The sequence below is a fragment of the Colius striatus genome, chromosome 2, assembly GCF_028858725.1.
Source record: "Colius striatus isolate bColStr4 chromosome 2, bColStr4.1.hap1, whole genome shotgun sequence".
In the NCBI taxonomy this organism is placed as follows: domain Eukaryota; kingdom Metazoa; phylum Chordata; class Aves; order Coliiformes; family Coliidae; genus Colius; species Colius striatus.
This window is the reverse complement of record NC_084760.1, coordinates 71,993,495-72,020,457: the sequence shown is the minus strand read 5'-3', so window position 1 is coordinate 72,020,457 and position 26,963 is coordinate 71,993,495. Positions and strand designations below refer to the sequence as shown.

The window sequence follows — 26,963 nt, the reverse complement described above, 5'->3', positions numbered from 1 at the left end:
ACATCAGCGTATTTTAAAAATGAGTTTAGAAAATGAAGACTAGTGGGTGCAAGCTAGTCAGTTCAATTTAATCAACACAGGCTCTGTTTTGGTCAAAGCAAGTCAAACATTGCTACTTAAAATGCTGCTTTAAGAAAGCAAACCCAGAAAGATACATTTTAAAAAGAGTGATACAATTAGGCAGTAAGACAGAAGAAAAAATGTGGTAGGTGAGGTAATATGTAGCTCAAGGACATTGTTACCTAGGAAGTGAGTTAATTTACAGTACAAAAGTGTTTGGAGGGTCTTAACTGTGGTTAATAAAATGGCAACCTGAAGAATAGATACATGAAGTAGCTACAAGTAGTCTTTAGCTGGAGCATTTAAGACACTGCTTATTAGCAACAAAGTATATATAAGAAGAAAATGAGTTGCCTTAAAGCAGAATTTTAAATGAGTGCTATATAATGTGAGTATATGTTAATTTGCAACATGTATTAAGTCTAGAAGGTTAGGTAAACAGTATTTAAGATAAATGTCTTTTAAGTTTCCCTAGCAGGTAATGGCAGTCAGCAAAAAAAGATTTCTCACATATAGACTGTAATGACAAATATCATTGCTTCATGCTTGTAGCACACAAGGGCAAATTTACTTGCAAACATTTTCAAGCTACTATTCAAAACGAAGACAACTTAACAAGCCTCTTAAAAATCTCTTTCCTTTAAGGAAGACAAAGGATGAAGAGCAGTGTAGTAAAACCAAGTAGAATGCTAAGATTAACTAAAAAAAACCCCACATTTAAACCAAAACCCATTTATCTTATGCCCAACCACCAATGCAAATAATATTAAGAGTTTTCATAAGAAATAAAATCAAGAAGCCTGATATGCTTAGAAGCCCCGACTGTATTCAACCTGTTAAAGACTGACCTTTAGCTGTATGTTTCCTATGTCTTGAGTGGCTTCTACAGCTTCTAAAGGCTTCTACAGACTGAGGCTGATTCATTATTAAATAAGTACTTGCACTCTAAAAATCACTAAGTTGTTAAGACTAAATGTTGCCCACTTGAAGCAACATGAAAACTTGCCTGCCATTCTTTAATTACATTTATGTATTATTTTTGATGCAGTATTCCTCTTCTAAATGCAACAAAAAGGAAAGGAACAGGAAAAAAAAAAAGAAAAAGAAAAGCACCTCCAGTCTTTCTAGTATTGTCTAAAGTATATTAACATAACCTAGGCCCGTAAGAGGAATTGTTTCTTGAATTTTCATTGTTGACTTGGCCATTCCTTCTTTGTGACAACAGGCTATCCTTTTGACTGTTTTGGTCACTACTCCCGTAACTATGCAGTGAAACATGCCTCCATCAGGATAGCACTAGGGGAGTTAACATGGCTAAAAGTCTTTCATATAGTATAAATTTTAAGTCAAATAAATTATTTTCTTTAGTTCTTTCCTGGGCACTTTGTAAGTTTTACATCTTTAGGAGACAGAGTCACTTTAAATAGTGCATCTTCTGGGTCAATCTGAGTATCATTGCATGTTTCCCTTGATGAAAGTGATCATTTTTCTGACAGATCATATCCTTTGTGCCAAATATAGGTAACCAGGCTTGGAGCATGTGACCACATCAGTCAAAGCCAAGGCAACAGCAGGTCCTTAAAACAGCACGTCTTTCAGTAGCCCATTATCTACTTGTTTGTGCATACTCACTTTTCTTTCTTTTTGTCTTATTTTCAGCACAGTCACTTAAGATATTTCTTAAGTGTCTAAGATATTTCTAAGACATGTCTAAGTGTATAAGATATGTCTAAGATATTTCCAGTCCAATGCCCTAAAAACCTGTTTCCCCTTGGCTTCCCTGCACAGAGGGAGGAGAGGTCACAGCTGCTAGATAGTTCTCTTGGTTTTTACGTAATATAACTTCAATTACAAGCATTCTTCTAGGTTTCCTTGTGAAGACATAAATTGTACCTAAAACAATGGATATCTCTTTTTTGATGAAGGAAGGCAATATTATCATATTCCTAATGCCTCCAATAAAGCAATTGTTTTTAATGTCAGAGGAACCTGTTGGAGGGAGCAAAGGTGTAATTGAAAGTCTTATTGTGTAAAAGTATGTAAAAACATATAGTACTGTATTGTGAAGTTCTTTTTATGTTGAAAAAAATACCTCTAGATAGTTATAGTTTCAGTAGAATTTTCCATGTATACTGATCTTAGAAAGAATGAAGAAATAGACTTTAAATTTGTTAAACAACTTTGCATCAAAATTTGTTTGCTATAAGTCTCAACACATGTCATAGTTGAGAAGAATTTGAGATATATTTCAGGATTTTGATCAACAAGTTCCTTAAACTGTGTTGATTTGAAACAGAAACATTTTTAGTGACAATAGTGGAGTTGCTTTAAATTTTCCCATTGCAGCTAAGAGAATGGTTTTATAATAGTCCCTTTGATTTCATAGACAATATATAAAAATTACTTTTAAGCATAGCACCAAAATGAAAAATGTAACTGACATTAAAGCTTAAAAGGACATGAGTCAAAGCTGCCAAAAATACTAAAAGCAATCTTACTCTTGTTTTCAAAGATAATATCTTTTAGAAACTAAATTCTGGACAGATCTCAAATATTTTCATTCCTACTCTATATAACTCACTATCTGGAAACCAGTGTAGTAGTTACAGGACTTGTGATTTTACAAATACCTTCTGCAAATGGTAATTGCTATATAAAATTGAAAAAAGTGTTAGCTTTTCAAGACATTTTCTTTAGTTTTCTTTACTACATGGTAGGAGGATAGATGACTCATCATCAGTAGAGATGCATGATATAACCAAATCAGAGATAACACTGTTGTAGTGGTAGTGTTTGTATTGCATGATAAGAGTTATCTCTGAATTTAGTTTAGGTTAAAGTAGAAGTAGCATGTTATTAAAGATATAGTGGAATAAAAAATTTGTCTCATTCTGACAGAGTTAATCATTGACAAGGTAATAGCTTAACAGAAAAAAAACATGTGAGATTGCCCTTTATTCTCTTCTTTATTTTATCTCTTGTCTAAAACTAGGAATTTACTTTCCCTGAGTGCTCAGTGTAGCAGGTTCTACAATGTTGTCCTCTGATCTTGTCAAAGAGATTAGACAGACCATCGCAGAAAAATGAAGTACATCCATCTTAGTTTGGTTCAAGCCTTCCATAGCTGCTAAATTTAGAAGAAAGAGCCTTTAAGAGCCTTGCTGATGCTTCACATGGCAAATCAATTTTCTGCTGGGAAATGCTTTCACAGCCACACTGTTTCATCATAATTTTATGTTCTCATTATCTGGAAGTACTGATAAGCTACATTTTGCTTTTATTGTTTTATTATTATAGTTCTGTTAGGAGATATATTATGAGTCAGAAATAGGAAACATTTGGGGTTTTTTTTACTAAAAAAAGCTTTTTTCCCTATTGAATTAAACATTTTTATAGCATTACATGAAAATATTTTGGAATTTTTCAGTTTGTGTTAAGGTTTGATATTTGGTGTAAGGGTTCCATTTCACAACAAAATAAAGAGCCTCAGAATTTGCTTCCAGGTAGAAACTGGTGTCTCATGAGTTCTGCCGTAGTTCATGAAACATCATTTTGAGGATATGCTTTTGGCTGGGGAAGCTTGGAGAACAACAGAGAAGTTGGGGGCAATACTGAGCAATCAGTGAATGTGGTCAACAGAATCTTCATAGTCTAGTTAAATTGTTACATCAGAAGTGCTGATTGTAGGGTCCTTAGCAGAGAGGCTCACTGTTCCAATGTGTAGTGTAAGATGCTTCTATACTAAAATTACTGAATGATGTCTGTGACACCAAACTGCGGAGTAGCTTCTGCCCTTGTCAGATCTTCTACCTTCCCCAATGTGCTTGGATTGGCAATCATAATCTTTACTAATATTAGAGTACAGCAAGTTTAGGTGGCACTAAAGGATTACATGTATGTGTTTGCTTTATATGTAGGAAGAGTTACTTGTGGATGCCTCATCTTAAGAATCTGTACTCAGAGCTGTAATTTTCTCAATGCACACATGTTCTTGTTTCACAAAGAAATTGTCTAACTTTGTTAGCTCACCTTCTAAAAAGATAAAAACACTAACTAGCAAGTACATCTCACATAAGGCAAGCAAAATGGTGATTTTAAATATGCAATAAGGAGGAATTTCTGAAACTCCACATGCATTGACAATGGTGGAATCTTGTTGCTTACCTTCTTTTTTTTCTTTTCTTGAATGACAGTCATTTCTAGAAGCATAACTTGAGAGGAGAACCTCAATGCTATTATTAAGACATATGGATATTAAAGTTGCAATGTTGAATCTATAGATCTTTTTTAGTATATTCACCTAAATTAATAACCAATCACTTTCTATTAAAACAAAATCAGCAATATATAAATATATTCCATCAGCAATCACTTAAAACTATGGAATGCCCGTGTTCCAGAAATAGGAATGGTCAAAGACACACTCTTTGCAAAGTCAATGAAAGATAAGAGAAAGTGAACTTGAGATGAACAAAGTCTCCTTGCTCTTCCTGGCTGATTTGAGTTGCTGGTGTGTTTGCTTGCTGCATGACAAATTGACTGGTCATCACTCATTTGAGCAGCATGTTTTACTAGCTGTTAATGTGACTTACAAAAAAACTCCTCTCTTTAGATACTGATCTCCTGTGAGTGTATGGAACAAACGCTGGTCCTTAAATGACCATATTTCCCAGTACCATAAAGTGAGGGAAACTACACCGTGAGTGTGGACTCACTGATAGAGGCTGATGAGCTCACAAGATCCACAGAGCAGACAATTGAAAGCATTTGCTATCCCAAAAACTTCACAGAGAGGATTAATACCATTGCAAATTGCTGCTGTGAATGCCATGCCATCTGCAGCAGTGTGCTTCACAGAGGTTCTGAAAGGGATCAACAATGTCAGTTTGACAGCAGTAAAGGTAGCAACATGGCAGATATGAGGAAACAAAGGAGATTATGTGTAAGCAGGAGCCTGTATTCCCGTCCATTGAACATTGTTAAAAACTGTGCTATGGCAGACATTAATTTGTCTGTTGGTATTTGACTTGTGGAGAGGGACCTGGGAGTGTTCATCAACTGTCATGTGAATATGAGCCAACACTGTGTCCAGGTGGCCAAGTGGCACCCTGGCTTGCATCAGAAATAATGTGGCCAGAAGAACCAGGGATGTGATTGTCCCCCTGTACTTGTTGCTGGTGAGGTTGCACCTTGAATAGTGTGTCCAGTTGTCGGCCCCTCACTATAGAAGGGATGTTTTGATGGTGGAGCATGTCCAGAGATGGACAACAAAGATGGTGAAGGGTCGGGAACACAAGTCTTACGAGGAGCAGCTGAGGGAGCCTGGAGAAGAGGAGTTTGAGGGGAGACATGATCACTCTCTACAATTACCTGAAAAGAGATGATGATTGGTCTATTTTCTCAAGAGATAAGACAAGAGGAAATGGCCTTGAGTTATACCAGGGGAGATTTAGATTGGATATTGGGAAAAAATTATCCACTGAAAGGATTATCAAGCCTTAGAACAAGCTCCTCAGCAAAGTGATAAAGTCATCATCTCTGGAAGTATTTTAAAAATGTGTAGATGTAGCACTTAGGGCCATGGTTTAGTGGTGGACTTGTCAGTGTTAGGTTTACAGTTGGACTTGATGATCATAAAGATCTTTTCCCATCTAAATAGTCCTGTGATTCTATGATAGAAGCTCATTTCTTTGCAGGGTCAAATAGAATTAGTGTATACTTAGTTTCCAAGTATAAACTTGCCTCATGCAAAGTGAAGCAGAAATTGGAAGGGAATGATCTACTTAAGTCTAGTCCCTCCTAGGTGACCTATATCTTTCCTTTTCTGCATCGAGAAAAACTTACTGGTTATATTACTACTACTCTCTTTCCCCTGTATTTTGGAAAGAAGAGTGGCTCTGTTCCCAGACTATCAAGCTGTGGACAGTAATCTGCCTACTACCATCATCAGGCTATTTGCTAGTATATGCAAAAGTACTCTTTGCTGCTCTCCATCAATTTCCTGTTGGTCTGATAGGATACCAAGAATTGTATTAATTGCTTATGTCAAATTGAATGGCATAGAATTTCTTAATGGAAAAATAATTTAATTATTTTGTTATTTATTTTGAATGTTTATTGTCTTTTATTTCCTGTTTCTGCAGAGGCTTCCCAGTTTTAATTTTTTAATCTACCAGTTAGTTTCATTTAGCTCTTTTCAAGATGTAAGAAGATTCAGTAAAAACATTGTTTTCACACACCTCTACTTTCCCTTGGAACCTTGGAACCATTTTGTGTTTTACAGCACAGCTTGTTAGTTGATTGACAAATCTTTATTCTGTCCTGGGCCTCAACACAGGATGTGTCTGCTTTCACTTTCCACTTCTAAACTGCAGTCCTGGTACTGGGTAACTGTTGGCTTTATATTTCTTCACTGATCCTGCCTTTATCTTCCCAAGGAAGGGTACACCATCTGTTCCTGAGTGTGCTATCAATCATTAAGTAAGAAATGGTGTTCATCAACAATTTTACACAAAATGCCTTCAAGTCTTAAAATGTTACATAGAGAGGCCTAAACCCAAATACATTGTTGTGTATAGAGGCAGGGAATAGGAGGAGTGGAACTGGTATGTGAATAGGTATGTGAATGGTATGTGAATGGTTCTGTATAGGTGTTCCTTTGCCAAGGGTTTTTTTACATCTTTCTACTATTTATTCTTCATAGAATCACAGAATAGTAGGGTTGGAAGGGACCTTTAGAGATCATCTTGTCCAATCCCCCTGCAGAAGCAGGGTCACCTAGATCAGGTCACATAGGAACTTGTCCAGGCGGGTCTTGAAGACCTCCAAGGAAGAAGAAGACTCCACACCCTCCCTGGGCAGCCTGTGCCAAGGCTCCATCAGCCTCACAGTGAAATAGTTTTTTCTTATGTTTAAATGGAACTTTTTGTGTTCCAACTTCAACGCATTACTCCTTGTCCTGTTGCTAGATACCATCGAAAAAAGGGATACCTCAATCTCCTGACATCCACTATTTAGATATTTGTAAATATTAATAAGATTCTCCCTCAGTCTCCTCTTCTTTAGACTCAACAGCCCCAGTTCCCACAGCCTCACTCTGACAATGTAAACATCAAAGATGCAACAGGTGCTAAAAGTAGTATTCATGTCACTGTATACTCTTAGGCAACAGAATGAACTTAATTTTTCTCTGCATCTTCTGAAAAAGGGAAAAAATAATGAGCTACAGCCTCATCCTCACAAAGAGCTTCTGTATTCATGAGTCTAAGCCATAAAAGATTCATCCTATGTTCAGAGTAAGACATCCATTCTCAACTGTTTCGTCCAAATGAAATACAACATTGAAATGTATAGTAAAATAACATGAATAATAGAATCCAGATACCAGGACACATAGTATTATTTATTACACCAATACCTACAGGTTGAGCTTTACAAAACACTTTTCTGTTCTCTAGCCCCTCAAATCCACAGCTCAGGATGGGAAACTATTGACTATACTATTGAGATAAATACAAGCCTTGTGACCTACCAAAGGTCATGTCACAGACTTGTGGTCTACCATTTTCCAGAATAATATGGATTTTTTTTATTCCTGTACCCGATAGTAGATGGCTGAATGTGACTCTCTTCTGCTTTGTCACATAACTTTCAATTGCTTCCCATGAGCTAGTGGGTTAGTGTATCAAATGGTTGCTGTGGACATAATGGGTGTGAGGGTGGGGATGGTCAGCAGATTTTTGCAGAGGTTATTACTTTGTCCAGGCTCTAAGAGGCATTCCTAGAATGGAGACATTAGTGATGACTCTATGGTCAATCCCAGAACTTGATACTGATGGAAAGCATAATACTTTGCTTCTAAGACACATTTGATTAATGTGATACCATGATTAATATTATAATTATTTGTAAAAGCAGAAAGGCTACTTTGGAATTCCTATAAAAATGTCACAGACAAGCCAATACTAGCTACAGAGCTGCAATTAATATCTAACAAACACTCATGTGAGTGTCCCTAGGGAACCAGAGCAGCAAAGGAATTAAGTTAGTAAATTAAAATGTAGAGGGATTTATTTTCTCTAAGTTTTACTTCTTGATTTGCTAAGTTTACTGTAACTGATGGGAACGTAATTTATACTATAGCTAGCATATATACTCACATATATAAGCATATATTGTACTTCAATTTCCAATTTTGGGAGTGCCTATTATGGATGGTGTGATCAAGTTTAAAATAAACCCAAGAGCTGTTGATTGTATATTAAAATGGTGGCAATAAATATCCATTGATAGATAAATCATGTTAGCGAATTTCAATTGTCAGCATAACTTACATTTTAGTGAATCTGGAGGTTATCCTCAAGAGCTAATAGATTTTGCCTTTATGGTGACAAAATGCTTGAGGTGCATATGTAAAAAACTACCACGAGAGGAACGATGCCATTTTTATTTATTTGAGAAGAGCCCCAGTCACATCTACTTCAGACAGTCAGGTAGCATGGTTGTTGACATTTAGAATAAATTAATTCATAATCTATGAATAGTGATGAAAGACTGCAGATTAAGAATGTGCTGAATTTGGTGGAAGTAGTGAATTGGACCAAAGATCAGTTTGATTTCTAACAGCATTCATTCCATTCTGTAAGATGTAAGTGATATTTATTATGCCAAGCAATTGAGCATAATGAAGTCTTGAAAAAAATCCCATATTTTGGTAGAAACTGAATGGGATTAGATTTTTCAGTCAGACTAAGTATAGGTACTTAAAATTTGAATTATTTCATTTCTTTTCCTTTTTGAAAATGTAGCCCTGCAGCAGAACTTTGAATTGTAAACTCTGAGACATAGCAGTATTAAAATAGTCATGGATCTGGAAGAAATAGCACAAAAACATCCAGCACAGCTTAATCAAAAATAGAAATTCATTTAAACTTTCTGTAGGCTATTGAATATTAAAACATTTTGTATTTCAAATAGAAAAAAAAAGAAGCCATGAGCAAAGTTCTGATCATAGTCAGTGACATTTCTGGTGTAACACTTGAATAGTAGGATTAAGGATGACAGTTTCTACTCAGCTTCAGCAAAGTTTCTTATATCTTGTATTTATTGCTGTTAGCTGAAAAATACTTTGTACTGGAGACCATGGAACAGCAGGTCCAGTGTGTTAAAAAAACCCAGATGACTACTTTGTCCAAACAAAACATTTTTATTCTGCAATTCCTTGACATTTTGTCATGAAATCCGTTTTTTGGGGCTTTCTGTTATAGCCTCTGTCTCCACACTGGGTGGTATCTCTGAAGGTAAGTGTTTTATCCAGCTGCTGTGTTGTAGAATTTCTTTTATTGAGATGAGGTTTCCAATTGCACATGTTCTTGTAGCTGTGAGAATGGCTGATTAGTGAGCAAAACCTTAGGCAGCTTCTGTAGTCTCTATTTCAAATCCCGCAACTTTTATCAGGAGTTTCTGCAGAACATCACCTTATGCCATTGTATTTAGCATCACTAAATGTTTTTCAAGAATGTATTTTAGTCAAAAATATTAAATTAAATAGCTTGGATTATTCAGGAAATCTGTGATAATCAAAAGAGTTTTTTTGGACACCAGTTTTTAGTGTCTTCAGTATAGAAAAAAGTAAGAGTATGAGTCACTGAAGAAGTGTTTTGGAATAGGAATGGTGGAAAAATCCATTTTCAGATCAGCTGTATAAATTAACTATTATTATGTGAGAAATCTTTGTGAGGAAGGAAACATGTTGACATTATTGCTGGGCAAATGTCAAAATTCTAAGTCACTGTTTCACCACTGACTTTCTTCCTGGAGTCAAAATCAGAAGTCAAATTGTATGTCATTTATAAATTCATTCCTGTTACTCTGAATTAGGTCTTCAGGATATTCCCCTGTGAAAATCCTCTGTGAACGTGAAGTGTCTAGCAAAAATTATATTGTTGCCTCACTTCCTTACATTGCCATCTGTGTGTGGGTGTCTTTGGGGGCAGTATGGCAAGAATTAGAAGAACCATTTCAGAAGGAAAATATCTTATTTCTTAACAATATTGTTCATATTTCTTGAAGTGGAAATATGAAAAAAAACCCCAGAATTGCTTAAAGCAATAGAGCAATGAAGACTTTCAAAGTGCAACTTGTAGACGCTTACTCATATGTGCATGAAAGAATGATCACATTTGACTGATAGCGATATGTATGTAATTTTGTGAAAATTAAGAGTGCAGAAGTGTGATGGCAATGCTATGGAAAGTTTATAAGGTTGCTTTGGGTAGTTCCACTGATACTTTGATGAGTATTTTTTTCTTGTTGTCTTTCTTTTGAAGGCAATGTGATTGTGAAATATGAAAACACACTATAAGCGGCATCTCCAGTTAGATACAATGTGTATTTGTAAGTGTTCTTTAAAAAAAACCAAAATTAAATAATCTGGGTTTATATTTTAAACAGGTATGAACTAAGATAATTGAGATTTATGCAAATCATAAAATTAGATTACAATTTCTGCATGGACATCTACAGTAGTTAAGAAGAGATAAAATTATTTGAAAGTGGTTGTTCATATCTACAAACATTGTATGAAATAGTCTATTCCCATTTGACTCCAACCTGACACAATTTCTACTTGGCAGCCCTTTAACTCTGGGGTCTCATTTGTTCATATTCCTCTGAAATTTTTAGCAAATATTCTCAGTATAGTCCTAGCACACGCTCATTATTTTTTCTAGATAGTCCCTAAAGGTCCCTTCCAACCCCTACCATTCTATGATTCTATGAAATGACCTATGAAATGGCATCATTTAGAAATTTCAACCACTACCGAATTACTGGAAAAAACTCCATTTTAGTAATTACATTAAAATACATAGAATAAAGGGAAAAAAAACCTCTTTGCCTTGGTGATGTTTTCCCTTGAGGAGCTCTCCATCATGAAACTAACAAAAAATTGTCCTTCTATTAATTTGAAACTTGCTTGCTCATTAAGAAAGAGCACCTGTGAGGTGATCAGTGTAATCTTAGGGTATTTGCTCAGCAGTGAACTAAAAACAATTGTGCTTATCAGTCTACATGTTTTCTATACTATGTTGCCAGCAAGATACAGTGAACTTAAAGCCAGAGAAACTATTTATGGTAAGTAGGATTTTTTTCTTCAAAAATGTGTTGTCAGTTTTCCTGAAGTAATCTTAGATCAATTTTCAGACTAAGAGCTTAAGATAGTTAGGCAACAGTAATGTTATTGTTATCCTGTTACATGTTATTTCAGAAACCAGGAGACAAACTTGGAATAGGGGTCAAATTTCCATTTCGCTCTTGGCTTTTCTTGAGAAAAGCTTCTCTCATTTTCATAAACTGCTGTATGCTGCACTTGATGATGCTGTTCTACTTTCCATAAACTGGTCTTCAGTGCAGTAGGGAGGGCACTCCAGGTGCTCAGCTCCCCACATAGGTGTCCTAGAGGGTAGCAAATAATTTATTTTCTCCTGTTATCTCCAGAGCTACTTAACACAAAATGATTACAGCTTCAGCAAAAGGAATAATTCCTAAAGACTGAGGTGGAAATGGAGTCAAATGCTTGAAACTGCCTGTGTCTGAGCAGAAATTTGGATTAAATTGCCTCATGCTTTAGAGAATATAGTAAAGCAAGCAGTAGAGACTCTACTGTTCAATGTGGAGTTTTTCATTCTTTAAATAAAGGATCACATTGTCACTGAGACAGGCAGAGAAAATTTTCTTTCAACTGATGGCTGGCACTCACCTACAAGGTGGGACATCAGTGTTGCAGAGCAGCTTCATTACCTGTTGATTTATGCATTACATACTAGTGTTGGAAAAATCATGGACACAGTGTCTTGGTTTGGCGCAGATAGCACAGAAGCACCATGACAGTCACCATGACAGTGAATGGGTGCCCCCCATTCACCCCCAATCTCGTTAGGATGGTAGAGGCCCCAGCGAAATGAGAGGAAAAAGATAACCAAGGTTGCTGTGGATTTAGACAAGGGCAGGGAGGGCTCGCTGCCAATTATGGTCCTGGGCAAAACAGTCTGCAGCACTTGACTTAGAGAGGAAAGTTTATTCTACTACCTGCAAGAAACAGAATAGAACAAAAAGCAAAAAGAGTAGGATGATGAGAAAATTACAGCCAGCACTTTAAGATCTCCTCCTCCTATCCCTCCTTTCTTCCCAGGCTCAGCTCACTGCTCCTGATATCTCTACCTCCTCCCCCCTCAACAGCTCAGGGGGGCAGGGAATGGGGGATGTGGTCAGTCTCTCACAGATGGTCTCTGCCACTTCTCTCTTCTCAGATGAGGACAACTCCTTGTATTCTACTCCTGCTCCAACATAGGATTCCTCCCATGGGACACAGTTCTTAGCAAACTTCTCTCGTGTGAGTTGTTCCCAGCAGCTGTGGTTTCTGCTGATACAGGGTCCCTAACATGGGACGCAGTCCTTAATGAATATCTCTGGTGTGGATTCTTCTCCACGGTTGCAGTTTCTGTAGATACAGGGTCCCTCCCTCAGGACATGACCTCTTCTGGGCATAAGTTTAATGAGCTGCTTTGGCCTGGGTTCGTCCCCACAGTTACAGCTACTGTGAATATTCGGTCCCTTCCACAGGACATGGCCTCCTCTGCCCATAGTTTTAATTAAGAAAATCACTGCCCCTGGCTCGGGGTTCTGAGCAAAATGAGTCTCTGCCTCTGATTTGGGGTTTCTAGCAAAATGAGTCACTACCCTGATACAGGATCATTATCAAAATAAGTCTTTTTGTACCACCACCAGCCAGAGAAGAAGAAGGGACAGAAGAAACAGGAAGAACCCTCCTCTTCCAGCTTCTTCTTAAAAATTATTGTGGAGGCGTCTAATTGGCTCAGCCCCAGAAGTGGGTCTGGCTCAGAGCTGGGGAGAGTTATGAGCAACTTCTTACAGGAGCCATCTTTACAGCTCCTTCCCCCTTGCCAGAAAAGGCTGTCATGTCAAACCATGCCACGTATGTTATATTTGGTGTTTAGAGGTGAATCCAAAACTTTGTGGAGGGTGGATTTTAGCTCAAGAGCTCCCAAAGGTAATAAGGGAAAGGGAACATGACAAGCTGCTGAATTCTTGACTGTTTCTCTCTTACTAGTACCCAATTGTGTTTGTACATGTTTGAAGGGTGAAGAGAAGAATTGATTAAAAGGAGATGGAAAACTGCAATTCAGTTAGTTTCTAATCTATATTTGGCATTGTTTAAAATTTCTGATAGATGGGAAAGCAAGTAGATCTCACTGACAACTCTCCTGACTTCCTTAGTCATCTCAGACTTTAAAAGGTTTCCTTGGAGTATGCATACTGTATTAAAAAATGAAGTATTTGAGGTGTTTTTCCTCTTTGGAGGTGAATATTTCTTATAAATGAAACTTCTTTAGAGTGACCAGATGATGATCAGAATTCTGCTTGTAGTTCTTGTTTTTTTCCCCTACAAATACTTTTTATGTAGAAGAAGTTATAAGGATGTACAAAATAGTCTTTTCTTTATCCGTGTCACCTGAACACTGGTATTGCATTATAGTTAAACAAGATCATATGACATTACATCATTTTGAAGAAAAACTGGGCCAAGTTTTCATACTGCTTAGTTTTTCTAAACAGTATTACTGTTTTCTTGCAAATGTTTAGTGTGAAGCAATGTTCTTCAGCAAGATGATAAACTCGAGTGCTTATTATAACAGTGTTTGGATTACAGGATTCCCACGTGGGGTTACTGGTATTTTGCTAATTATGCACTGCTAGTGCTGTCTTTTAAAACAGTTATTTGTGGCTGTTGAAGAGATCTAAGCAGAGGGTGTAGAGGATGTAGAAGCTTTAGAGATAAATTTTGCTAGAATGAAGCAGCAATTCATTTTGCTAGAGAAGACAGTGGCTTGGAAATTTTAGGATGAAAAGTGAGCATAGATACACAGCCATGATTAATGGATCTTTTAATCTTTATTTCTGTTCTGAAGCTTGGTTATTAGATAGGGTATGACTGCTGAATTTACATTACTGGAATTTGTTAGTCAGCACTGTTGGATGATTTCGGGTAGGTATGGAAAAGGAAAAGATTTTTCATGTTGTCTATTAGCTCTTTCACAATGTGAAAGTAGACGAATTTTTCTCTTTGAAGCAGAGGGTCAGTAATTTAACGATATCAAGCAACATGTTCTTCACACAACTGAGCTAGCTAAAAGCATGGATCCTTTCTGCCCTTCTACGCTAGAGTATTTCTGGGGGTTACTTACAGTGCAGAATAAAAGGCTTCAATTCAAAAGCAGTAGGATGATGCAGTTGAGAGTTTTATTTCTGAAAATTCCCGTGTCTATCTTCACTTGAAAAAAAAGTATATTGCAGTTTATACTGTTTTAAAACTAGAAAACTGTGATTAGTTTTGTGCCTGAGTAATTTCATTAAAATATTTCATTCTCTGTACAGTTATTATTATTCAAATGATTCAAAATCTGCAACTAGGTACAATCTTCCTTGAGATGTAATGGACTCAAATAAATGCATACTGATACGTCCAAAACATAAGTTTATGCATTTGTCTTCATCAATAATTTAAAAAAAAAAAAGAAACAACTGACTGGATTATGTGAAAGTTGCAAAAGATGCAACTTTCCTCAATCAAACTGCACTTTGAATGATGATGTCTTTGTTTTAAAAAAAGACAACTAATGAGAGTAAAGGACAGTAGTTTAAATATGTAAATGGAGCGAGAAATTTACTCAAATTATCACAGTTTCATCACTGTTTCCACTCATAGTAAACAATTATACCAGTTTAGATCTATAAATTTATTTTATGTTAATCCAAAAAAAAAGAGGAAGATTAATCTGTTAAATAAAAGATGGAAAACATTTAAATTAGTATGAAATAAATCCCAAAGTAGTTACACAGATTCTTTGTGTCATTTCTCTTATCTCACCTTTTTACCATCTAAATATTTGTTGCCAGCTTACTTCTGATACTAAGAACTGGGCAATCAAAGCACTTCTGAATACATTTTCTGACAAACTGAAATCAAATGCAATTTAGTACTGATTAGAACCATAATTTAGGGGGAAATAGCTCCTTGTTCTTTCAAGCACTACAGCAATCCCAGCCTCAGAAAGGTGATCCCACACCCTTCTATCTTTCACCTTTCTGTGCTCACCACTGTCCAGTGATGTAAACTTTCTCTTTGCTCAGACACAATAGACATAGGGAAAAAAATAAGCTGAATAGTCCAGTATATATCTCAATGTCTTTTTCCAGAATCACAGAATGGTAAGGCATTAAAAGGGACCTTGAGAGATCATCTGGTCCAACACCCTGCTAAAGCACTACCACCTAGATCAGGTCACACAGGAATGCATCCAGATGGGTTTTGAAAACCTCCAGAGAAGGGTATTCCACATCCTCCCTGGGCAGCCTGTGCCAGGGCTCCTTCAGCCTTCCTTCTCCTTATGTTTCAAGTGGAACTTTCTGTGTTCCAGCTTTTGTTTATTACCCCTTCTCCCGTCACTTGAGACAACAGAAAAAACTGCTACCTCATTCTCTTGGCATACACCTTTTAAAAACTCTAAGTATTAATGGGATACCTCCCCAGTATCCTCTTCCCTAGGCTGAACAGCACCAGGAAAGCAGCCTTTCCCCATCAGAAAGGTGCTCCAGTCCCCTGATCATCTTGGTGGCCCTGTGCTGGTCTCTCTCCAGAAGTTCTCTGTCCCTCTTGAGCTGGGGAGCCCAAAACTGGACACAGTACTCCAGATGAGGCCTCACCAGGGCAGGGTAGAGGGGGAGGAGAACCTCCCTCGACCTGCTGACCACACTCTTCCTGATGCATCCCAGGATGTCATTGACCTTCTTGGCCATGAGGGCACATTGCTGGCTCATGATTAGTTTATTATCAACCAGGACTCCCAGGTCTCTCTCTGCAGAGCTGCTCTCCAGCAGGTCAATCCCCAGCCTGTACTGTTGCATGGCGTTATTCCTCTCAAGCTACAGGACTCTGCACTTGCCCTTGTTGAATCTCATGAGGTTCCTCTCTGCCAAACTCTTCAGTCGATTGAGATCCTGCTGAATGGCAGTGCAGCCTTCTGGGGAATCAGCCAGTTTGGTGTCCTCAGCAAACTTGCTGAGGCCCACTCTATCCCCTCATCCCAGTTGCTGATGAATATGTTGAATGAGACCAACACCAGTACAACCTTGCTAGCCTCAAGGTTCCTCATGGAACCTTGCTAGCCACGAGCCTCCAAGTAGACTTTGGTTCTGTTGATCATTACCCTAAGTGATAGAGTAAGATAGCACAAATATTTTCTTAAAAGCAAAACACTCTGTCTTGGTATCCATAACTCAGGGGAGCTTCCTGTGTCCCTATCTCTTTTCATCATCTTTAAAATATTCTGAGATATATAAGTGGAAAAAAAAGACTAGATTTTAACTACTAAACCAAGATATTAACAGTGAAAGAGGGCTTTTTTTGCAAAGTTGAACCTATCTCCTTATGAAATAAGAAATCAGTAGTCTCTCAGTAGTCTCATGGTTTGTGATTCCAATTAATAAAATATACTTAAAACAGGTCTAGGGAGGGTCCCCTCCCCCTCTACTCTGAGCTGGTGAGGTGTCATCTGGAGTCCCGTGTCCTGTTCTGGGCTCCTCAGCTCAAGAGGGACAGAGAACTTCTGGGGAGAGTCCAGCGCAGGGCCATCAAGGTGATCAGGCGACTGGAACATCTTTGTTATGACAAAAGGCTCTGGGACCTGGGCTATTTCACCTGGAGAAGAGGTAGGAACGTCAAGAACACTTGTAGGTACTTAGATAGACCTAAAGGGTGGATATCAGGAGCATGCAGCAGCACATTTTCTATAGTGTCCAGTAACAGGACTAGGGGTAATGGCCATAAGCTGGAACACAGAAAGTTCCACTTAAACATAGGAGAAACTTCTTTACTGTAGTGGTGACACAGTCTTGGCATAGGCTGCCCAGGGAGGGTGTGGAGTCTCCTTCAAAGGTTTTCAAAACCCCCCTGGATACATTCCTGTGTGACTTGATATAGGTGAATCTGCTTTAGCAGGGGAATTGGAATAGATGATCTCTAGAAGTGTCTTCCAACCGCAACCATTCTGATTCTGTGAATCTTCTTCAGCTAAAAATGCATTTGAATTTTAAAAAATATGAGCATTTTGAGTTTTTATTTTCTTCTGCAAAAGATCTGTTGTCAGATCAAGGCTTACATGGCTCATTACATATATGCATAGCAAAAAAAGGATCTATAATTTCTGTGAAATTTTCTATAGTTCAAAATCAGTGTCTATTTCAAATGCACTCTGTTAAAACTTGTTTAAAGGAAGTTCTTGAAAGCTAACCTTAGCATTGCCTGAGCCTTTATGATTTTGCCTTGGAAATTAGCATTGCAGAGTTCAGAGAGGACACTTTCTTAAAAAATACATTTTTAAGATCCTGTGTTGGCCTCAACAACTGCTATTTTTGCACCATTTCATTTAAAATTAGTCATGTGGAGTTTTCAGCAGATACATTTTACAAAGAACAGGCTCAAAATCTCTTTTTTTTTTTTTGTATATGAATGTATAAGATATGGTAGAGTTCAAGGTCCTGTGTGGAAGAAGCAGGGCACCAAGCAGGATTGTGACCTTGGATTTCAGGCAAGCTGACCTTGGCTCATCCTCAATGTTGTTACTAAATATATGAAGGATAAGATGGTTATCAGGGGAATCACTAAGGGGAAATCCTGTTGACCAACCTGTTAGCCTTTTATGAGTGCATAACCAGCTGGCTAGATGAGGAGAGAGCAGCAGATGTCATGTACCTTGACTTCACCAAGGCTTTTGACACTGTCTCCCGTAACATCATCATCAGAAAGCTCAAGCAATGTGGCTTGGATGAGTGGATAGTCAGGGGGATCGAGAGCTGGCTGGTGATCAATGGCACAAAATTGAGTGGGAGGCTTGTGGCCAGTGGATTTCCACAGGGATCAGTTCTAGGTCCAGTCTTGTTCAACATCTTCATCAACGACGTGGATGAGGGGACTGAGTGCACCCTCAGCAAGTTGGCTGATGACACCAAACTGGGAGGACTGGCTGATTCCCCAGAAGGCTGTGCTGCCACTGAGTGGGATCTTGACCAGCTTGTGAGTGGGCAGAGAGGAACCTCATGAGATTCAACAAGGGCAAGTGCAGTGTCCTGCATCTGGGAAGGAACAACCCCATGCACCAGTACAGGCTGGGGATTAACCTGCTGGAGAGCAGCTCTGCAGAGAGCTCATGTGGCAGTAGAAGGGGTAATGGGAAGAAGCTGGAATGCAAAAGTTTGATTTAAACATAAGGAAAAACTATTTCATTGTGAGGGTGAGGGAGCCCTGGCACAGGTGGCCCAGGGAGTATGTGAAGTCTCCTTCTCTGGAAGTCTTCAAAACCCATCTGTACACGTTCCCATGGACCTGCTGTGGTGGGGGGTTGAACTACATGGTCTCTAAAGGTCCCTTCCAATTACTACCTTTCTATGATTCTATGAATATAGACTTTTTTTTTTTCCTCTTTCTTTAAAGAAGTTGAAAGTCTTTCATATGTTTGGATTTGAGTAAGATCTTGTGAATTTTATTGCTTTTATCTGTACAAGTACTGGCATTTACAGAATCTCACTGTTGGCTTTCAGGCTTTGAGTACAAAAAAAACCCTTTTCTGAATGTTTCTTGCTTTTGCTAGGTTTAGTTGATTACAAATGATCATTCTACCTTTCTATAGCAATTTTAATTGCTATAGAAATTTATTGACAATTGAGGCTTATTCTGGGATTTCAAAATTCAGTGGGAAGTTAACTTCAGTCTTCTGCACCTTACAGATCTAATAGCCAGTGTGCCTTTTAGCTTCTTTCTGGAAATGAGGCAGGGAGACTTGTGCCATTAACTTAATAATCTGCTTCATAATCTACTTTGAAAATGTTGGGTTTGGATCTCCATTATCACACATTACCAGTGACTGGCACATTAAAGAGTATACAAAGACTTCAGTGCTTTCTGACACAACAAACATTTTCTTTTTTCTATTGCTGAAGTTTTTCTTTTCAAGAGAGTTCAATACTGAGGTAGTGGTTTCTGTAAAATTTATATTACCTAATTAGCTTGCCTTTTTCATAAATTTCTGGTGATAAGACTGATTTGGGTTTGAACATTACAGATGTTTTATCCTAGAAGCATTAGTTCTTCTTTAAAAATAAGGAAGTCTGTAATCTTTTTCATCATAATTCTTACATCATAATTCCTGTAGATGTGAAGTGTGATTTTTGAAAAATTACATTAATTTACTTGTCACTAGGTTTTCAAAGCTAGAATTCAGAGGACATATTGTTTTCCACTAAAGCATTTATTTGTTTTGCTGACTTTTGCTGTTCTTTTCCTGAGATAAGAAATTATAGAAATGGATTTGCTTTTAGAAACACATTAGAAAATGGCACAAAAATTAATGATATTAATATTGATATTAATAATGATATTAAAATTGAATGATATAGTTTGATTGATTAGACATTAAAAGAAGCACCTAAAAAAACCCACACAGCAACCTATTATCTCCTATATAGGAGATAATAAATTTATTAGTCTTTTTCAGACTAGAGTTGGTAAGAAGATCTCCCAAAAACATATGAACTGATAAATTTCCCTCTTGATATATGACAAATTACTTGCAACTTTGTTTTACTCAAACAAAGGGGAATTGACACTAGAAGGGGAGTGTTCATTTTAATATTTTTTTCATCTGGGCTTTTGTCATGCAACTGAAGTCATTGGCATTTTCCAATGTGATAGCTGGTTTAAACTACTGTTCAGGCTTTTGGGAAACAGTTTCAGAGTAAAATGTGAATAGAGAACTAATGAACTTTCAGAATTAAATAGTAATAGAATCATAAAATCATTTTAGTTAGAAAATACCTTTAAGATCATCAATTCCAACCACTAGTCAAACCCATCACTAAACCATGTCTATGTGTATTTTAAATATCTCCAGGAAGGGGGACTCCACCACCTCCCTGGGCAGCCTGTTCCAATGCTTAACAACCCTCTAACCTTCTTGGTGAAGAAGTTCTTCCTAATCTCCAGTCTAATGCAAATGTCAAAAAATTGCATTTTCCGATATTTATAATAAGCCAAAAGGCAATGTAACTAACATACAGAGGTGAAATTTCTGATGTTTAGACCACATATGCAAATGTGATGCTAGGGACTGAGAACTGAGGACTATGATGTATCATTTTAGGAAAGTTTTCAAAAGAGATAAAGAGGAAGGTGGTATTTGAAGGTGAGATAAAAAGAATAAAAATTTTCTTCCCATGTAGTAGCTGAGAGATTTGAAGGAAGCCAAAGTTAAGAATAAATTTTCAAAAATGTCATGTTGTTTTTCTAATTACTTTTTTCCTCTGAATTTTTAGGATTTAAGAAAATTTTTAGGGCTGACTAAGTTCTCTAGTCAGCTGACATAAAAAACATAGCTAGGCTTGGAAGTGTGTCACTAAAATCTGTGAAGCTTCATCCTGTACTGAACTAAAATTCTTCCTTCAGCACAACCATCAGTAAGTTCAGATATGTAAATAAAGGACAGAAATTATATTTTTAAAAATGCATAAAATTGAAGATTTTGAGGAAGGAGTAGCTGTATGAAACATCTTGTATGCATCCAACAGCATGCAAAGGTAAATTGTCTCATTTAAAGAAAAGTTCCATGTAAATGCTATGAGAAATGATGCCACTGAAGTTTAATATCTGTCAAAATTTAGATATGTAACATGGTAATGAAAATCTTTGCTCTGTACCTGGTGATAAAATCTTTAGAGTTTTCATGGTTATGTAATCAATTTAGTAGTGCATGCACACATGAAAAATTATAATACGTTATGATATAATCACCTAAGCTTTGTAAAACACATGGTAAAACTATTTACTAAATGTAATAAAAGATACAAAATTATCTTCTTTAAAAACAAGAAAATAAGGAAAATTATTCTCTGAAGTGCTTTTTTTCATATATTGTATTCATTACTTTAGGAAGAAATCTGAATCTATGGAATGAGAAGCGAAATATCCTTCACATTCTAATGCTTTGTGTTATTATCCATTCATGAGATTTTGTTTTGATTTGTCTTATGTTTATGTAGATTGTGTAGATTTTTATTATCTGAAGTTTCTAAAAGAATTGTGTTATTACATCTGCTGAGAAATGGCTGAGGAACTTAAATATTGATTCTATAGGGAAGTATTAAATGACATTCTCTATTACATTGCCTTGCTTCTCTGAACTGAAGGCATGATGTAACACTGATGAAGCACGGAGAACACATAACCCTCTCCTCAGTGTTTCCGTATATTTCAGTGTATTTGGTTATTTTAAGTTGCTTAAATTGTGAATGCGATTGGCTTTTTGTCTGTAGAACTGATTCATTGTTTGCTTTGTAATTCATGTTCACTGTGGGTGAAGTCCAACTGTAGCTTTCAGTCTGAAAAAAAAGACCAACTTCAGCTTCTGAGAGTGCCAGGTGTAATATGAAGTGCATGGCCAAGAGGAGCAGCAGGAATTAGAATTTAGGAGATGGGGTTGGAAGCATACTCAGTGCAGAAGACAACAGGGAATCTGGTGTTGAAGGTGTTGAGAGTAAAGCAATAACATTGTACCTTAAAATAAGAACAGAAAAATAAATAGAAGGAAATGCATAGGCAGTAAACGAAGGCATACAGAAAAAGAAGTGAGACTGGAGTGGTAAAGGGCTTTAGCACCAGGGGGAGAATGAATCCTAGTCTAAAGTATAGCCACGAGTTGGAGTTTGAAGCATTGGTGGTACTTGTTTAAGTAATTGAATATGCTTTTACTAGCAGCTAGCAGAACAGGTTAAAATCCACTACAGCAGAAATGATAGCTAAAGGTAATAAAAGTGTAAGGAAAACTTGAACACAAACTGCAATAAGAAGAACTCATAGTGCCATGTATTATTCCAAAGGAGGTTTTTAAGCTGACAGCATGGCCTGCAGCATATATTCTATGTATTTTATAATCACGATGGGTGTTGCATTTACATTTTCTAGGCATCATTTTTAAATTAATTTTTAAGGTAGAGAAAATGTAATATTAACTTAATAAAGTGAAGGATTTTTCCTCTGTAAATTTTGCAGCAATGTGATTTTGAAATGTAGACTATTAATACACTCTTAATACACCTATTGCATTTTGTGTCTTGGCCTCAAGAAAGAAGTGGTATGGTTCTTTGCTAAAAGAAAACGAAAACAAAAAGAAACTAACAAAACTAAAGTTATATGGATATTTTCTAGACAAACAGAGCAAAAGATTTATATCTCTCTTACATGATAGAACAACAGTGATTGACCTAGAGAACTGAAGAACAGGAAGAGAAAACTTACTAATCTAAAAATGCCTGTGGCTTTGTTCCTAGGTTCAGACATCGTTCAATGGTTAACGAAGAACTTATCTATAGAAGACCCAGGTAATTCATTTTTTGTTTCATGTCTGAAAATTCTACTTTGTCTTTTTAAATGATTCGACCTCACTGTCTTCTGTTGCAGTGCAAGTGATTTGACCAATGTGATTTCAATTGCAGAACAGCATCAAACCTTAGAAACCTTTGTTAAGAATGTCCAGATTTTGGTTATCCATTTTATTGGAGCAGGTACCAGGAAACTAGATGATGGCCAAGGATGAAAGTGATAGCTGCTTTAATTAGTAGAAGATTAGTTTTTCTACTCCATGAAGAATTTACTCAGTGTCATGCTAAATAGTTTGTTAAACGTGCTTTTCTCTTAGCAGAATGATTCACTATATCAAAAATAAATAGAATTGATAAAATACACTCTTGTACTGTTACTGAGAGCTGCATTTCTGTTTTTAAGTTTGGACACTTTCTTGACATCTTAAACAGAGTGAAGTGTACATAAAATCAGTGTAATGAGGGAGAACAATTTATTGCTCAATCAGCTAGGTTGGACTATGAAAGTAAATCTTCAGTTCCAAACTTTGGCATAGGTTTCTTGTGTGGTGAGTAGCAAACAACATTTTGATGCGTATCTCATATTTATTTCCTTGATTTACAGGAATCTTGTAACATGATCTGAAATTTTCTATAAAGGAATGATTTCTACTAGAAAATGATGAATGGAAGAAACAAAATATTCTGTGGAAGTTCCTATTACCTTTTGGTTAGGGGAGATATAATCTTCCTTCTTTAAAGCATGATAAGAATTACTTCTTTGCTATCTCTGTTTCAGACTTTTGGGACTAGAATGGGTTCTTTATTTTGGTTAGTTGGTTTTGGTTGGTTGTAGGTATGGTCATTGCAAAATTCCAGTAAAAAATAAAATCACTGTGTTTAAATTTGTGATTTGAATAATGAGGAGCTATTTTAGATACATGGTTTGACTTTTGAAAGTAGCTAGTTTACAAGTTATTGATATGTTACATGAAAGAGATTATTAATTGCTTCCATTTTTATGTAACCTGACATAGTGTCATGTTTTGCTTCCTGAAGATAAAGGTTACAAGACAGCTGTGTGTGATATTATATTTTCCAGTCATCAGCTACAAAACACTTACCTATTGTTATATATCAGAGTTTGAAAGATCATTTGAAAGATTGATGTGGAAGCTTAATCTTTATTCATGAAACCAGAACTGCTGTACTGGGATGGGCTGTCATTCAGGTTATCATTGCAAAATTTGGAATGGAAGAAACCTTAAATTAAATGAAAAGCATGGTTCCCTACATTGATATCCAATTAAAATTAAGCAGACACACAAAGTACTAACATATGTAACCAGAACACACGGTAATTTAATTTAAGCAGGATTTTATCCCCTCAGATTGCATGGGTGGAAAAAACTATCCACAATGACAAAAATGTCTTATGCATATTGGTCCTAGTCCAAAATCAGCTATCTGGAGCTGGCTGGATGCAAATCTTCAGAAAGCAGTTGCCCTAAATTCTGCTTTTGGGGAGTGCTCAGAATTGCCAGATAGCAGTCAACCTGACAGATGGTGAGCAAGAGCTATTCACATGACAAAACTACTGAAAATATTCCTATCTGAACAATCTTTTAAGTGTGCATCTTTTTGTTCCAGCTCTAGACAAAAAAAAAATCTAGAATTTCCTGCAGAAAAACTATAAATTTCTGTGAACTGTTGTTTGGATTTCTAGTGTTTTCTGGTCTTTTTTCTCTGGGGTTTTACTATGGCGTTCTTTTTAAACTCCCCTGTAGAGTCCCATTACAAGCTCTTGTGATGCTATGCAATTTTGTGATGCAGAAATAAATAATGTCTGTGTTTGCACTGAAAGTTATCATCTCTAATTCTGATATCAGCAACATACTTGTAGGAGCAACATAAAGTAAACCTTGGCTCACATATTTATAAGTATATTCTTCTCTCTCCAGATGAATTTAAGGACTGTTTGAACACCTCATCTACCTGTACTGTTAACTACTTGTGCAAGCAAGACATGCATTGTGTAATTTTAGGGGCAGATAGTGAGTTAGATTCACAGAATCATAGAATAGCTCAAGGTTAGAACGGACCTCAAAAGATCATCTGGTCCACCATTTCATGGGAAAGGGAGGCTAGATGGTATTATCTAGCACCTGTTCAGTCACATCTTGAATATGTTCATTGATGAGGACCCCACTAGATCCTAGAGAGATTGTTCCAGTGAATAATTGTCTCATTGTAAAAAATTCCTTTCTTATATCAAGATGAAACCTCTCCCCATGCAACTTGTACCCATTGCCTCTTGTCCTCTCCATGTAGGCCCTTGTGAAGGTCCTCTTTGTAGCCACCCTTTAGGTACTGGAAAACTGTGGTGAGATCACCCAGGGCCTTCTGTTCTCCACAGTGAAAACCCCTAACTCCTTCAGTCAACTTGTTCTTGAGTAATACAAAGAGCTAGGGAGAGGAAGTGGCACTACCGTACGTTTAAAAAAAAAAAAAAAGTCACACTTTGTAGAGCATTTCTTTTTCCTTTGTTTTGCATAGGAAATAAAACTCCGGTGTCATTTAAGTGGGAAGGAGGAAGACTGCTTTATGAATAGTGGGAGAACAAAAGGCAAGAGGTCTGGCAGCAACATTTGCTTTCACTGTGTTAATATGTGTAAAGCTATTATCTGGAAACAGCAATTTAAAGTAAAAAAAAAAAAAAAGTATAAATTGTCAGTCAAAAAACCCTGCACATTTTTCATAAAGAGAAAATAACTTTTTGTGGAAAATTTGAAAGACTTTGACTTGATGCAATAAATCTCTATCAAGGAAGTAAACTGCAGTTGATGAGTGGATTCGGCTAAATTATACCAGATTTGAAGTTATGTCACTGGAGTGGGGCGGAGCCTGTGCCTAGAATAACTGTGCACATTGTACAGTTGCTGTTACATTGTTTGCTTTTCAATATGCACATAAAAATTGTTTTTCAGCCTTACAACTCATCTGTAAAATTTTAAGGAACAGAAGTTATCAAAGTTATTTTTGATGTGGAAATTTGATTCAGTCATAAAAATAAGCCTGATCTCAAACCAAAAAGAAGCAATTAACTGAGTTTACAGGATTGTAAGGGCTTGTGGTTTGGCACTTGGACATGTGTTTATTGAATTGACCATTACAGGGTAAGTGCTGACTCTTCACTGGTGATGCCAATTACTCTTAATGTGGAAAATCTACTCTGTTTTTGTACATTTTGTTTTTCTTTTTTAAAAGTGATAATTAGCGCTGTGAAATGTACCAGACTGACCTCACTAGAGACTGAAGTCCTGACATGGTTTAGCAAGGAGCTGTTTTTGGTTGGTAATGGGGAGCGGGTTGCAGTGAAGACCCTGTAGAGTTTTTGGACTCTCCCCCAGCTCCTGGGTTCAGATGCACCTCCCCCCTGGCTGGGCCAATCTGGCACCTCTGCCATCATTATTTAGGGACAGGAATTTGAAGTGCTGGCAGGAGGTGTAAGAGTGATACAAGATGGAGGCGACCGCACGGACCCCACAGTCAGAGAAGGAGGAAGGAAGGAGGAGCACCAGACCAGAGACCGCTCTGCAAGCCATGGTGAGAACACAGGCTGTACCCTGGCAACCCATGCAGGGCCATGGCAGGACTGAGAGCCACCAGCAGCTCCATGTGAGTGAGCCCGGACGGGCAAGGGACTGTGTAGGGAGGCGGCCATGGCACAGGCCGTGTTGGAGAGCCTGCGCGCCGCAGAGCAGCCCCACACGAGAGGCAAAGAGGAGCTGCAGCCTTTGGGATAAATGCACGTTGGAGCAGCCCGTGCAGGTCTGCCATGCGTGTGAGTTACCCCACGGACTTGCAGGGTGCAATCAGTGATTAGTTCTTGCACTGATTTCATTGATGCCCTTTGGGCAAACACTTGATTTCTGTATCCCCTAGCATTCCAAACATGCTAATTCTAAATCATGTTGTTATCTTTTTAGGGAGAAAAAACAGTGTCAGTTTTCAAGTATTTTCATAATTAAATGTGTGTTATTGACAAACATGCATTTCATCCTTAAGTCAACCCATAAAGAATTTCTATATAGGTGGCTCAGAAAGAGCCTTTAAGTATTGATAATGTGTTTAGCCATCATTCCCTTGTTCCTTTATAGTTCCTTTACTCCTTAGTGTTGCATATTTAATTTACTTATCTGCAAAGCCAACTTAATTTGGCTGGAGGCACTTCGTTATTGGGTGGTTACTTTAGGTGAGCCACAGTACTGTAGCAAGCTCCAGAATGCACAGCCTTTGCATTCTGATTGCCTTGGTTCAACTCATTTTGGCAGTCTGTTGAAGGAGGTTGCTATCACTCTTGGACATCGGGAATTACACGTAAAATATATATGGCTAAATACAGCTTTTTAAGTTAT

General features: G+C 37.2%; 1 protein-coding gene across 7 annotated transcripts in view; it reads left to right on the top strand.

Moving 5' to 3' along the window:
- The window catches only part of RGS7 (regulator of G protein signaling 7), a 221,830-nt gene that overhangs the window by 111,664 nt on the left and 83,203 nt on the right, over positions 1-26,963 (top strand). For 6 of the 7 annotated variants that reach the window (XM_061989810.1, XM_061989817.1, XM_061989815.1 and 3 more), the window contains exon 3: positions 22,516-22,566. The exons of the other annotated variant lie outside the window; for it this stretch is intronic. In XM_061989810.1, coding sequence (XP_061845794.1) covers positions 22,516-22,566 — 51 coding nt within the window. The remainder of the gene's footprint in view (positions 1-22,515; positions 22,567-26,963) is intronic. 7 annotated transcript variants of the gene reach the window in all.